The sequence below is a fragment of the Pelophylax lessonae genome (assembly GCF_965119305.1).
Source record: "Pelophylax lessonae genome assembly, chromosome: 12".
Classification (NCBI taxonomy): Eukaryota; Metazoa; Chordata; class Amphibia; order Anura; family Ranidae; genus Pelophylax; species Pelophylax lessonae.
The window spans coordinates 151329256-151344471 of record NC_138779.1 but is presented as its reverse complement, the minus strand read 5'-3'; the positions used below and the strand labels follow the sequence as shown (position 1 = coordinate 151344471).

The window sequence follows — 15216 nt, the reverse complement described above, 5'->3', positions numbered from 1 at the left end:
CGCCTCACAGGTCGCCCTAGTGTGAACCGGGACTTACTGTTGACTGACTTACTACCCCTGCTGGAAGTCTATTCCAAGCATCAACTATATCAAATAATATTTTCTAAGATTAGATTTGAGTTTTCCTCATGCTAGTCACATCTCTGTGTACCTACTTGCATATGCAAAATCATTAGGTAAAACCCCAAAACTGTTGACTCTTTCTGATGAATATTTGAATTCTGTATATGCAGCTATGTGGGATTTTTTGATATCCTGACAAATCTAATAACCATGTATTTACCCTATACAGGAGATGAAACTTTAAAAAAAGGAGTTTTTCAGACATGGCAGCTAACACTTTATGGTTCTTCCTGGACACCTGAAGATGTTGCAGAGAGAAGAAGGTGAGAAAATGTCAATAAAAAGAAATCTAAATGTTGGTACTATATGGAATCAATAATTGGAAATTAATTTTTTAAGCTGATTGGTTCACTTTATCCACTTGAAGACCAGTCCTATTTCTGACATTTGCTGTTTACAAGTTAAAGTCAGTATTTTTTTGCTAGAACCCCCCAAACATCATATAGATATTTTAGCAGAGACCCTAGAGAATAAAATGGCGGTCTTTGCAATATTTTATGTCACACTATTTGCGCAGCAGTCTTTCAAACACAATTTTTTTGGGAAAAAAACACAGCATTTAATTAAATAAATAAAAAAAAAAACGTAAAGTTAGCCCAATTGTTTTGCATAATGTGAAAGATTGTGCACACTCGTGGAATGGCTGCAAACTAATCTCCATAGGCAACGCTTAAAACCTTTTTAATGGTTACCTGTTTAGAGTTACAGAGGAAGTCAAGTGCTAGAATTATTGCTCTGACGCTAACTATCGGTTTGAACACTGTTTACATTTGCCGCAGCAAATTACGTATGCGTTTGCTTTGGTGCGCGGGGCACGGAGGGATGAGACGCTTTAAAAAAAAAAATCTTATTTATTTTTACACTGTCCCTTTTAAAAAAAATTTTGTTTTCCTTTTATTTCTGTCACCAGGAATGTAAACATTCCTTGTGGCAGTAATAGGCAGTGACAGGACTCTTTATGGAGAGATCTGGGGTCTATAAGACCCCAAACCACTCCTCTTCATTTGAAAGTATTCAAAACGCAGAGATCAGCGTTTTTGAATACTTTTATGTTTTGGAAACTGGTGCTGTGGGCTCCAGAGTAAACCAAAGAGATGTTGTGACGTCGCTTCTGGGTTACTACATCCGAGACCTGATCAAAGCCGATCCCGGCTTTGTTCAGGTCTCCGGCCAGCCGGCGGACATGCTGGCTGGTTGCTCGGGTCTCCCCCCTCCCACCGACTTCCGCCGCTTCACCGGGAGACCTGAGCGACCAGCTGCAAGCATCACCCCGGTACAACCACTTGAAGCCAATGACGTACAGGTACATGATTTGGCGGCAAGTGGTTAATGTTGAGTGTGTCTGTTTTAGATTGTTTTTCTATTCCTGTTTTTGTTATTGAAGAGAATTTATTGTTGGGAATTTATTGTTGGGCATATTGTCACACATGTGGACCGTTCAGATCCGCCTGTCAGGCGGATCTGAACGGATGCCCCATGCATCCCTATGACATCCGATCCCATCCTGTCCGTGAAATTCGGATCGGATGAGAACGGACCGACTGATTTCCCCATAGGGGACAGCGGGGACCTGACAGCTCCATCTTCGTACACAGAGCAGAGACGGAGCTGCCATCTACCTGCTCAGCGGGGGATCGGCGGATCGATCCCCCGCTGAGAAAAACGGAGTCCGCCGATGCAGCGGACAGTGTGAAAGGGGCCTTAGACTGCATTCACACCTGGGCATTTTGAAACACGGGCAGATTTGTCGCAATTCTGCCTGCAATTTCAAAACACCTAGGTGTGAACGACAAATCGCACAATTCACATTTCAGATGCCATTCATTTTAATGGCACCTAAAATCACGGTGTGGTTCTGCAGAGTTTACTGCATGATAAATCGCAGCGAACCACATTGCATGAAGCTCGTCGCCCAAAAAAAGGTTTGCCGCAATTGCAGCACGATTTATTATGCCAGAACCGCACCGCGTTTAGGTGCCATTTAAATGAATGACATCTGAAATGTGCATTGTGTGATCTGTCATTCACACCTCGCTAGTCAAAACACCCAGGTGTGAATGCAGCCTTATAGGGTATATAGTCCTGCTAAGGTCAGGATTCCGGGCACTAAATCCAAGCACCAAATGTTTTGTGCTCTTGTTCTTTGCTGTTATCCAGCATGTATTTATGATCACTGTGTATGCTTTAATAAGTTTGCTTAAACCAAAATCTAGTCAGATATGAAGGGTACAAATTAATGCAATTTTGCATTAATTAAAATGTAAATAAATACATTTCTCTTATGTAAACAGTGTAAGTCCCTGAGTTTGAACTGGGTGACAAATAGTGACAAATAGATGAGCTCATTAGCCTGCTGCTTCTCCTTGCACTATCCAGCCACAGGCTCGGGAAGAAAAAGGACTTCTAAGTCTTAACTGCAGCAGAGAAAAATCAGGTCCCCTGTGTATGTTTAGGAACAGGATCTAAACAAATACATATCCTTAAGTATTTAAAACAGATCCTAAACACGGTCGCGCTGCTTTTGAATTGTGACAGCAGGTGCAGAGAGAAGATCACCCGTCCACTGTCATGCCAAGGGAGGATTGCATGAACTGGCTGGTAAATATGAGTGGAACATGGAACATGTTCCAAAAGGTGAACTTGTGCTTTAAATGCAGTTGTTCTAATTAGTAAGCATTAGGGTTAAATACTAGGAGAAATCAATCAGTCCATCAACACTAATGTTGGGGTTGAAGTCTATCCACAAAAGGAGGGACTCAACTCGAAGGGGAGGTTTATTATTTAATCACGCCTCTCAAACCCTTCCCACCATTAACGCAATTTGGCCACACTCACTGCTCTTCTACTTGGTTTGCCAAGGATGCTCCAAACTTATGATCCTGCACACAAACCCACTGGTTTCATTAAACACCCCTGACCGTACTATTGTATTATGTTTTTAGAACAAGGATGTTTCACAAACTTTCACACCTCCCATTCTGTTCTTGGACAATCATTGGACTGCCTTGACACATTTCATAGTGATCGGGTAAAGGTAACAGGGATACACGTGGTTATAAATGCTGAATTATGTTCCTGGAACTCATAATAACTGAAAAAGCTGCTTGGATAACCTATGAAATGAGCTTAACATTTCAGAACACGTTTCCTCTGTGAAGGGCCATTTATTATAAAAAAAAAAACTGATGTATGCATAACCTTGGTTTCTGTTTATTAGGCTGGTGGAACTTGCCCAGAGTGGTGAGTTTCTCAATGAAAACTTTTCCCTGCCTTGTCCTCCTGGCCTGGAGATATCTGAACAGGAAAGCTACATCATTACCAATAACACCCTTCGGGTAAGAATCAGTGAGAAGGTACCCATTTTTTACCGTGGCACATGATTGCTAAACTCTGTCAAATACTAGTTTGTTACACACAATTTTAATAAAAGTTCTAGGACATCTATCTATTATTTCACCAACACATTCACTTAAAGTATGCTTCCACTTTCGTGGTAAAGAAAAATAAGGACAAAAAAATATATTATAGCCTATATAATTGCGACACAAGTCATGTTGTAATTGAATGTTATTAAAAATTCCCTTTCTCTTACGCCCTCTTACAGACGCAGTTCACCCTGTTTCTTCACTATTGGGTAATAGGCATTTAAAACTTTTCACTAGACACGCCTATTGGGGCTGTCCCTCATGACATTACCCCAGACACACTGCTCTAAAATCAGTTTCTTGCTGCCTAGTTTAGGAGTAGGACCTAGGTTCCCTGCTGGGACTTCGGTCTCAGTTTTTTGTTTTCTTTTGAGAAATGTTTATTTTTATTTATCTTTACTCACTATCGCTAGCTAGTGTCAGGGGAATCCTCCTGGTGAACTACAAGCGACAGCTGGGCTGGAGATTCGCACTGGATAATCTAGATAATCAGGTCTCCCAGCCTGGCCTACGAGCGGGAGCAGGTTGTGGTCCGCCCAGGCTTCGCCACGATAGAGCCCCGGTGGTTCGGGACGAGCCTGCAAACGGATGCTTCGCCGGGACGCATCAACCTGGAACGCCCTGAGTTGCAGCGTACCCCTCTTGGCTGACAGCACCCCCACTTAGGGTGGGAGGCGAGCTGCTTCGAAGCGGAGCTCCCTGGTCCATGGTATGGTGAATGATGCTGCGTCCCCTGTGTCCCTGTAACAGTCATCTGAGGGGAAGATGGGGCCCACTCCTGGGGATAGCAGGCTGTGTGTCTCTGCAAAGATACCCCAGGCCTATCCGGACGGTCCTGCCCTCCCCGTTCCCGCTGGGGGGGGGTCTTGGGGTTGTTACCTCATCCGGGGGGTCCCCTTAGGTGGGTCCCTGTGGTGGCCTCATTCCTGGGTTCCCTGTATGATTGGCACCGTTTTGGCTGTGGGCATCAGGCTGACTTGCTGTGAGGGCTGCAGCCATTTTTCTGAGGCTTGGCGCCGTTTCGGGCGCCATCTTTAGTGTGAGCAAGCACGCTGTATGGGTGGCGGCCATTTTCCCAGTGTTTCCTATGCTTTCTAATGGGCGCCATTTTGTTGTAGCCATTGGCCTCTAGTGCTGTTTCGTCACTTCCTCTCCTCACTCACGCTGAAGACTGTAGGCAGAGCGGCTGCTCTCAGGTTTGCTGGCACAGTAAGGGGTTTTTAATCCTTGGGGCATTCCTCAGACGTACCTTGCTCCTGTCAGGATACTTAGTAGCATTAAAGGGGGACTCCGGCTGTATCGCGGCATTGCGGTGCGGATCGCGATTTAAAGGGCCAGTGTACTCATTTTTTTCACCTTATGCAACATGGAGTCCCAGGGTAAATATTCCCCTTCTGACTTTATTTGTGCATCCGGACCCTCCGGATCATCTTCTCTGGTGTCTGTGTGCAGCCTTAGAAACTTTAGCATCCAAGGTGGATCTTGTGATGAACCAAGTCACTGCTATTAAAAGGCCAATGCCCTCTCAGTCCTCTGATTCAGGACCTGATTTGGTTGCCACAGACAACACCCTCCCTGAGGGATCTCTGTCCTCACAGTCCGGTGAGGAGGATAAGTCCTCTTCAGCTGTGTCGTGAGAACGCACGCTTGTGTAAGCACTGATTTGTTCAGTGAGGGAAACATTAAATTTGGATGATGAGCCCACACAGTCAGGGAAGTGGGTTGTCTCTGGCTCCCGCAAAGTCGAGAAGTCGGGTCAGGTTTTTCCTTGTCCCGAGGAGTTTCATAATATTGGGAATGAGCAGTGGAGGTGCATTACACACATGATGGTGGTGCCCAAGCATTTTCAGCGCCTTTACCCCTTTTCAGACTCGGTTTCCAGTCATTGGACAGTGTCGCCTAAGGTGGATCACACTGTTTCCCGGTTGAATAAATCCACGGTGGTCCCTGTAGAAGACTCCCAGGCATTTAAGGACCCGATGGACAGGTGCATGGAATCACTTTCCCGCCACCTGCACTTGTTATTGTTGTTGCACGGCTGCATTGGTTCCTCCAACTCTGATTGAGCTCACGGATCAAATGGCCCAGGCCATGGTGTACCTGTGTGATGTGGCCCTGGACACGGCTCCCCTGGTTGCCAGAGTGTCTACGGTGGGGATTGCCATTCGCCGCATGGTGTGGGTGAAAAGCTGGACGGCAGACCGGGCTTCAAAGAAGGCTGTTACTGATCTCCCCTTTTTGGGAGGACGCCTCTTTGGTGACTCCTTGGATGAGTTAATCAAGGGCCTAACAAAGGTAAGCGTACTCTTCTCCCTCAATCTGCAAAAAGGAAGGCATCTCCTCAGCATGAAGGGACGCCCTCACCCGGTTCAGGGGTGAGGGGACGTCTGCGTTACTTTCAGGAACCCTGGACGCCTTGGATTTAAGACAGGTGGGTTCACGAATTGATTCGTACAGGGTACAAGATCGAATTTTGGTTTTGCCCCGAAGACAGGTTCTTTCCATCAAATCTCGATCTGTCTCCGGATCGGTTAACAGCTCTCAGGGGGGGCAGTGCAGGATCTCCTGGCACAGGGCATGATCGTTCCAGTTCCTCGGCAGGACAGGTTTTGAGGTTTTTACTCAAACCTGTTCACGGTGCTCAGGAAGGAGGGCAAGGTGCGTCCTATTCTGGACCTCAAGTCGCTGAACCGCTTTGTGCGGGTACAGAAGTTTCAAATTGAATCCATTCGGTCGGGGGTGGCATCCTTGCAACAAGGAGACTTTCTGGCCTCCATTGATTTAAAAGATGCGTACCTGCACATCCCTATTTACGGAGGGCACCAGCGGTATCTCCGCTTTGCGGTGGCGGAGGAGCACTACCAATTTGTGGCGTTACCCTTTGGTCTAGCTTCCGCTCCCAGAGTCTTCACCAAGGTTTTGGCTCCGGTGCTGGCTTTGCTGCGCAAACAAGGAATTGCGGTCCTGGACGATCTCCTGTTGAGGGCGAGCTCTTGTGCCACTCTGTCGGCCGAACTGTCATTCATAGTTCAGGTGCTTCAGGAGTTCGGGTGGACCATCAATTTCCAGAAGTCTGCGCTGACCCCATCAGTGCTTCTGAGTTATCTGGGCATGGTCTTAGACTCCTCTCAGACGAGGGTCTTCCTTCGAGAAGACAAACTTCGGACTTTGCAGGACGAGATCAGGACCCTGAAGGACAACCATCTCTCCTCCAGGCGGACGTGTATGAGGGCCCTGGGGCTGATGGTGTCAGCCTTCGAAGCGGTCCCCTTTGCCCAATTTCACACAAGGCCTCTACAAGCAGGGATTCTTGCCAAGTGGGACAAGGCTCCGCAGTCCTTGGACCGGATGATATGTCTAAGTCATCCCACGAGGTCAGAGCTCTCGTGGTGGCTTCTGTCGCCCACTCTGAGCCAGGGCAGGTCTTTTCTGCCGCTGTTGTGGACAGTAATCACCACAGATGCCAGTCTGTCGGGCTGGGGTGGAGTACTGGATACTCTATGTGCCCAAGGAACGTGGTCACAGGTGGAATTGTCCTTGCCGATAAATGTCCGGGAGTTTAGGGCGATCAAGGTTTGCCTGCTCCATTGGACGCCTTGGCTGCAAGATCTCCTGGTTCGGGTTTAAACCGACAATGCCACGGCTGTGGCTTACATCAGTCACCAAGGGGACACCAAGAGTGCCCGGAGCGGCCAAGGAAGTGGCCCGGAGTGGCCAAGGAAAATTCTGCCTCGGGCCGAGGCACATTCTCCGACTCTTTCCTCTGTCCACATTCCGGGAATGGAGAACTGGCAAGTGGATTACCTGAGTCGTCAGGCCCTGGATCAGGGGGCATGGGTCCTGCATCCGGAGGTTTTTCGCCTCCTGTGTGCCCGATGGGGAACTCCGGAGGTAGATCTGTTTGCATCTCGTCTAAACAGAAAGGTAGAGCGGTTTGTGACCAGGGCTCGAAATCCTCTGGCCGATGCTGTGGACACATTGGTGGTGCCTTGGAGTCACTATGGGCTGCTCTATGCCTTTCCTCCGATTCAGCTGTTGTCCTGCTTCCTCCGCAGGCTGGCGGTGAAGAGGTGCGGGTGGTTCTAGTGGCCCCAGACTGGCCTCATCTGTCTTGGTACAAGGACCTGGTAAAGATGGCCGTTGAGCCTCCCTGGTGGCTGCCTCTGCGGGAGGATCTGCTGGCTTTAATGGCGTGGCTATTGAAGGCTAGGTGTTGAGGGACAGAGGATTCTGTGATTCCTAGAGAGAGCTAGAAAGACGACTTCCAGGAAGCTTTATCATCGCACTTGGAAGATGTATATTTCCTGTTGTGAGTCGCAGAATTTGCATCCTCGCTCCTTCTTGATGGCGAGGGTTTTGGCTTTGGAACAATGTTTGGCTTTGGGCACGATTAAAGGTCAGGTATCGGCCTTAGCCATTTACTTCCAACGTCCCTTGGCAAACAATTCCTTGATCTGCATCTTTCTTCAAGGGGTGCGTCATTTGGCTTCGCTGAGGAGGTCCCCTTTGCCTCCGTGGGATCTGAAGTTGGTTTTGTCCGTTCTTCAACGTCCTCCCTTTGAGAATATCAGGGAAATTTCTTTGCTTTTGTTGCCCCAGAAGGTTGCCTTCTTGGTGGCTATCACCTCTGCTCACAGGGTGTCTGCATTGGCTGCTCTGTCTTGCCGCGCGCCATATCTGGTCGTTCATAGGGCTAAGGTTGTTCTGCGACCTAACCAATCTTTTCTCCCTAAGGTGGTGTCAGCCTTCCACCTTAATGAAGATATTGTTTTACCTTCGCTCTGTCCTAAGCCCAAGCATCCTAAAGAATTGGCCTTCTTCCAGATGTCTGATTCTCTGTCGTTCCAGAGGGATCCCGTAAAGGTTCGGCTGCATCTGCTGCAAGCATCTCAAAGTGGATCAGACAGACTGTTGTTCAGTCATATTCATGAAAGGGTCAGGTTCCTCCTTTCCCTGTGAGGGCCCATTCTACTAGAGCACTGAGTGCCTCTTGGGTTTTTTGCCATTATTATTATTTCAGGTACTTATATAGCGCTGTCAATTTACGCAGCGCTTTACATATAAATTACACATTCACATCAGTCCTTGCCCTCAAGGAGCATACAATCTAAGGTCCCTAACTCACATTCATACATACATAGTAGGGCAAATTTTATACAGGATCCAATTAACCTACCAGCATGTCTTTGGAGTGTGGGAGCCATCAGGCTTCTGTGGCTCAGGTACATAAGGCGGCGACCTGGTCATCTGCGCACACCTTCACAAAATTCTACAAGATCGATCTGCTGGCATCTTTGGATGCCTCCTTTGGCCGTAAGGTTTTGCAGGCTGCTATTTGAAGAAGAGACTTGTTTTTTTCTCTTCAGGGGTTAATTTTCATTTTGGGTTGAGCTCCAGTTAGTTTGCTTGAGCTCCTGTTGCCCTGTTGGCTAAGTTTTTAGCCTTTGGAAATGTGTTAACTGTTTTTGGTTGCGTTCTTCCCACCCCTCATGCCTAAACTGCTTTGGTACATCCCAATAGTGAAGAAACATGGTGAGCTCCGTCTGTCAGAGGACTCGGAGAAAAGGATTTTACAGTAAGTTCTTACAAAAATCCAATTTTAATTTTTAACCACTTGCTTGCTGGGCACATAAACCCCCCTCCTGTCCAGGCAAATTTTCAGCTTTCAGCGCTGTCGCACTTTGAATGACAATTGCGCGGTCATGCAACACTGTACCAAATAACACATTTTTATCTTCTTTTTTTTTTTAAACAAATGGAGCTTTCTTTTGGTGGTATTTAATCACTACTGGGGTTTTTATTTTTTGTTTGCTGGACAAACAAACAAAGATTGAAAATTTTGAAAAAAAAAAAAACAGTTTTTATAGTTTTGCTATAAAATTTTGCAAACAGGTAATTTTTCCCCTTAATTGATGTGCGCTGATGAGGCGGCACTGATGGGCACTGATAGGCTGCACTGTTGGGCACTGATAGGTGGCACTGATGGGCAGCACAGAAGGGCACTGGTAGGTGGCACAGAAGGGCACTGATAGGTGGCGCTGAAGGGCACTAATAGGCGGCACTAATGGGTGGCACTGATGGGCAATGATAGGCACTGGTAGGTGACACTTGTAATGGGGCACTGATAGGTGGCACTGATGAGCACTGATTGGTGGCACTGGTGGGCACTGGCAGATGGCACTGGTGGGCACAATTTGCCCTCTCCTCTGACAGCAGCCAGCAATCATTTTCTTTTTCTCCTCACACTGACAGTGTGAGGAGAAAAAACAGCTGATCGCCGGCTGCTGTTTACTTTATATGATCAGCTGTCATTGGCTGACAGCTGATCACATGGTAAGGGGGGGACCGCCCCCTTACTCCGATCTGTGATCAGGCGAGTCTCATGGACTCGCTTATCGCAGAGCGAGCTGGGCCGCTCCGCAGGGAGCGCGCAGGCTGCCCGTGCACGGTAGGACATCAATGTACGCCCGCCCGGCAATTTAGGTCGGCGCTGTAGCCGTCTTTCGGCTATAGCGTGGGCGTCATGTACTTAATATATAATGCTGTATTTTCTGTCCAAATGTAATATGGCTATCTGGATGCATTCTGTACACAGAATGGTATACAGAACGTGCCCCAGAAATGTAATTTCCTGCTTGTGTGATTGGCTTACTGATTTTCCCAGAAGTCTGCATTAAGATGCAAGTCAGATTTTAGGCACCCCCTGCAACAAAAATGTCAAATTTGGTCAGACGCTCACTCTCAAAGGGAAATCATGTCTAAAGGTATGCAGACCCTGCCATTTCCCCCTGATTAGATCCCTGCAAGTACAGCAGCTGATTAAGAACTCACTCACATTTACATTGACTTTGCACATAGACACAAAGTGCTATTTCTTCAGAGGGACAAAAGTTAGGAATCTATAACCCTGAAATGTACACCGATCACCCAGAGGGAAATGTTTTTTTTTTAACTAAAGCGGTTACTTTTTAATATTACAGTGATTTTTAACACTGACATTGTATAAACAGGATGAATTTCTGTGACAAGCAGTTATCACCTATGTGCAGCTATACTTTGATGATGAATAATGCTACATGGTCCTACTCCCTTATACATGACATAACTGTAGACCTGCGAGGAATCATACATCTGTTTAAAAACTAAATCTTTCTGTGCTGAGAATCCAACATTTTATAAACAGACTTAATAACATTCTCTTTTTCCTTGTTATTTCTTTAACAGTTATTTTGTTTTTTACATAGAATATGGTTTATTGGTTGAACTAGATGGACTTGTGTTTTTTTCAACCAGACTAACTATGTAACTATTTAGGACAAATAAACTATGCTATGAACATCTTTTATCAGTGTCACCTGTTCACTGCCATAGTAAGCTATACTTTGGCTCCTCTGACTTTGGCTTGTCATAGTGACTTCAGCCTCGGTTCACACAGAAGCTGTGCGGAAATCTCATGTGATTCAGTTGGGAATTGCAGCTCATTCATGTTCAAAATACATGCGAGTCTTTGCAGTGCAATTTGAGGCCATTCATTTTCTATGGGCCCAAATCGCACTGTTTTGGTACTCTGTATTGCCGAGTACTTGACCAAAAGTATCGGTACGCGTATTTGTTGGTAAAAAAAAAAAATGGTATCAGTGCAACCCTACTTGCTATATAATAAGCGTTTGTTCAGGAAGCATACAGTGGGTACGGAAAGTATTCAGACCCCCTTAAATTTTTCACTCTTTGTTATATTGCAGCCATTTGCTAAAATCATTTAAGTTCATTCTTCTTCCTCATGAATGTACACATAGCACCCCATACTGACAGAAAAACACAGAATTGTTGACATTGTTGCAGATTTATTAAAAAAGAAAAACTGAAATATCACATGGTCCTAAGTATTCAGACCCTTTGCTGTGACACTCATATATTTAACTCAAGTGCTTTCCATTTGTTCTGATCATCCTTGAGATGGTTCTACACCTTCATTTGAGTCCAGCTGTGTTTGATTATACTGATTGGCCTTGATTAGGAAAGCCACACACCTGTCTATATAAGACCTTCCAGATCACAATGCATGTCAGAGCAAATGAGAATAATGAGGTCAAAGGAACTGCCTGAAGAGCTCAGAGACAGAATTGTGGCAAGGGACAGATCTGGCCAAGGTTACAAAAAGATTTCTGCTGCACTTAAGGTTCCTAAGAGCACAGTGGCCTCCATAATCCTCAAATGGAAGACGTTTGGGATGACCAGAACCCTTCCTAGAGCTGAACGTCCGGCCAAACTGAGCTATTGGAGAGAAGAGCCTTGGTGAGAGAGGTAAAGAAGAACCCAAAGATCACTGTGGCTGAGCTCCAGAGATGCAGTCAGGAGATGGGAGAAAGTTGTAGAAAGTCAACCATCACTGCAGCCCTCCACCAGTCGGGGCTTTATGGCAGAGTGGCCCGACGGAAGCCTCTCCTCAGTGTAAGACACATGAAAGCCCGCATGGAGTTTGCTAAAAAACACCTGAAGGACTCCAAGATGGGGAGAAATAGGATTCTCTGGTCTGATGAGACCAAAATAGAACTTTTTGGCCTTAATTCTAAGCGGTATGTGTGGAGAAAACCAGGCACTGCTCATCACCTGTCCAATACAGTCCCAACAGTGAAGCATGGTGGTGGCAGCATCATGCTGTGGGGGTGTTTTTCAGCTGCAGGGACAGGACGACTGGTTGCAATCGAGGGAAAGATGAATGCGGCCAAGTACAGGGATATCCTGGACAAAAACCTTCTCCAGAGTGCTCTGGACCTCAGACTGGGCCGAAGGTTTACCTTCCAACAAGACAATGACCCTAAGCACACAGCTAAAATAACGAAGGGGTGGCTTCACAACAACTCCGTGACTGTTCTTGAATGGCCCAGCCAGAGCCCTGACTTAAACCCAATTGAGCATCTCTGGAGAGACCTAAAAATGGCTGTCCACCAACGTTTACCATCCAACCTGACAGAACTGGAGAGGATCTGCAAGGAGGAATGGCAGAGGATCCCCAAATTCAGGTGTGAAAGACTTGTTGCATCTTTCCCAAAAAGACTCCTGCCTGTATTAGATCAAAAGGGGGCTTCTACTAAATACTGAGCAAAGGGTCTGAATACTTAGGACCATGTGATATTTTAGTTTTTCTTTTTTAATAAATCTGCAACAATGTCAACAATTCTGTGTTTTTCTGTCAGTATGGGGTGCTATGTGTACATTCATGAGGAAGAAGAATGAACTTAAATGATTTTAGCAAATGGCTGCAATATAACAAAGAGTGAAAAATGTAAGGGGGTCTGAATACTTTCCGTACCCACTGTATATTTGCAAGCCTGGCATAGTAGTTTTGATGATCTAATTTTAAGCATACAAATATAAAACATATCAACAGCGACCCATTGCAAAGATTTTCCTTCCTGTAAAATTCTACTTTCTTATAAAACAACAATTACAAGCAATTTAGACAAAAAAGCTATACATTTGTAAACATGAAGGACAAAAAGACGAATGAGAGAAAGGAATTGTGAATATGGCCCATTTACAATGACTTTCTCTCATTTGTCTTTTTGTCCTTCATGTTTACAAATGTATAGCTTTTTTGTCTAAATTGCTTGTAATTGTCGTTTTATAAGTAATAATGTTTTGAATAAATATTCTTATTTGTTTGGATTGCCTCAAAAAATCCCATATAATGAGGTTTAAAGCATTTTTGATGATGTATTAGGGATGATGACAATCACACCTCTAGCCACCAAGTCATTTTTTTCTTATATTACATGAATGTGTTACACTTAGGCTGGCCATACATTATACAAAATTTTTTACACTTCAACTATGTAGTACAAAGGCCTGCCTAATTGGATACAAGTGAAAGTATTTAGCTTTGACCTCATATTATGTGGTTTGTGGTACATCTAACAGAAAATTGAACATGTATAGCCAGCCTTAAAGTATATGAGAGCTCAGTGGTTGGGGTTTACATCTACTTTAGGTGGAAAAACTGCTAACACGCTGACAGATACAGGAGTGAAGGATGTAAGGGGAGAGAATGCAGGAACTGCACAATGATAGTCAATCTTCAGAGCATAGTTGTCTTAGTTAATCGGAGCTATAAAACAATGCAAACGAATGATTTCATTGAAAGACCTCATTTAGTTGGAGCTATTCTAAATGTTTTTGTTTTGTTTTTTCTTGTTCTAACATAATGATTTTACTTTCTCAGACTCTGATGCTCCTGGGATGTTTTGCTGTGTTTTGGTCCCTGTACTATACCATGGAGCTGTATCTTTCTCGGATATCCAGTAGTAAAGATCTAGATCTTAGCTGTGATGTTTCCCCTTGCATCTGGACCCAACACCGAGCTGTTCCTAGCCCCCGGCAGCTAGAAGCAGGCACCGAGACTGAGTCATTACCTCTGTGTGGTTTAAAAGGTACTGTACTGGAGGGTGAGGAAGAAGAGGATGACGACGAAGATTGCAGTACTGTTCATAGGAATCACTACAACTTAAATCACATTAGAGAGAATATAGCGTCTACAGGACAACAGGACATAGGCAAGGCTTGATATCTGACTTTAATTTGCACAAAGATATGAAAGAAGTTGCTCATTAAGTGTCGATATAAATATACACGACTTAAAGGATATTGGATACAAGTAAAATGGAAGTTTGAGTCAGGAAAAAAGAAAATGCTAAGAACAGAACCCAGTGGTTTATACAAAACAGTTTGTGCTTGTCCAGATGTAATATTGGATTTTTGCCTTATCTTATCTCGTTAAATGAGGACTATGGAAATCCGATGGTTTTAGGTAATTTCTTCAGATGCTGGAGCTGTAAACAAGCATATTGTACACAGAATTTATTTACTGATTTAACTTTAATACGGGTGATCATTTTTTAAGCATCCTAAAGTGACACTGCAACTAAAAAAAACAAAAACGAAAAGTCTTTTTATGGACAAACTTTCAGTGTATTTTTATGAAGATATGATTTCTTTAAAATAGATTTCACTTCTTCCTTACCAACAAGATATTTTTCTACCTACGATACAGTGGAATTCCTTTAATTCAGCATCCACAGGATCGGCTAGTATCTAATTATCATATAATCCAGGTTATTGGGCTACTTATTGCATACCATTTGAATGTAACTAGAACATTTTACAAGTAACGTATTCTTCCTGTTCCCAGCACTATTTTTTAGGTATGTGTGAAAATTCTGTAATATTTACAGCACTACACAATGTTATAAGTGGTTTAAAGCAAAAAATTTAGAAATTTTAAATCTTTCATAAGCTGAATTTTTGATATCCTGACTGTTTATCAGGATAGGTCCAGGTAGCCAAATTAAAGGAATTCTACTGCATGTTTTTTAAGCTTACCGTTGTATACCGCTTGTGATGAAAGAGAGACCCCTACCCCATACCCATATATACACCAACACTTTGCATCCCTGCTGGAGACTTTTTCCTGTGGCTGATTATACTGCTTTAGTAGATGAAGTCTGACCATGTATTAGCTATTTAAGATTCAGATTTGTAGAAAAGAGAGCAATCCTCCTGAATTAGGAGATCGCTTTGTCCACTTTTTAGTCTTTCAATAGCAGCCTTTCTATGACAGGGCACCAAATAATGCCACTTTATCAAAACAGAGGCGCTGTCGTGTTTTTGT

General features: G+C 44.5%; 1 protein-coding gene across 1 annotated transcript in view; it reads left to right on the top strand.

Annotated features, from left to right (window-relative positions):
• The window catches only part of PCSK7 (proprotein convertase subtilisin/kexin type 7), a 147694-nt gene extending 132867 nt beyond the window's left edge, over positions 1 to 14827 (top strand). The window contains exons 14-16 of the mRNA XM_082274129.1: positions 293 to 386; positions 3341 to 3458; positions 13771 to 14827. Coding sequence (XP_082130255.1) covers positions 293 to 386; positions 3341 to 3458; positions 13771 to 14112 — 554 coding nt within the window. The 3' untranslated portion in view covers positions 14113 to 14827. The remainder of the gene's footprint in view (positions 1 to 292; positions 387 to 3340; positions 3459 to 13770) is intronic.
• Positions 14828 to 15216: the final 389 nt, after the last annotated feature.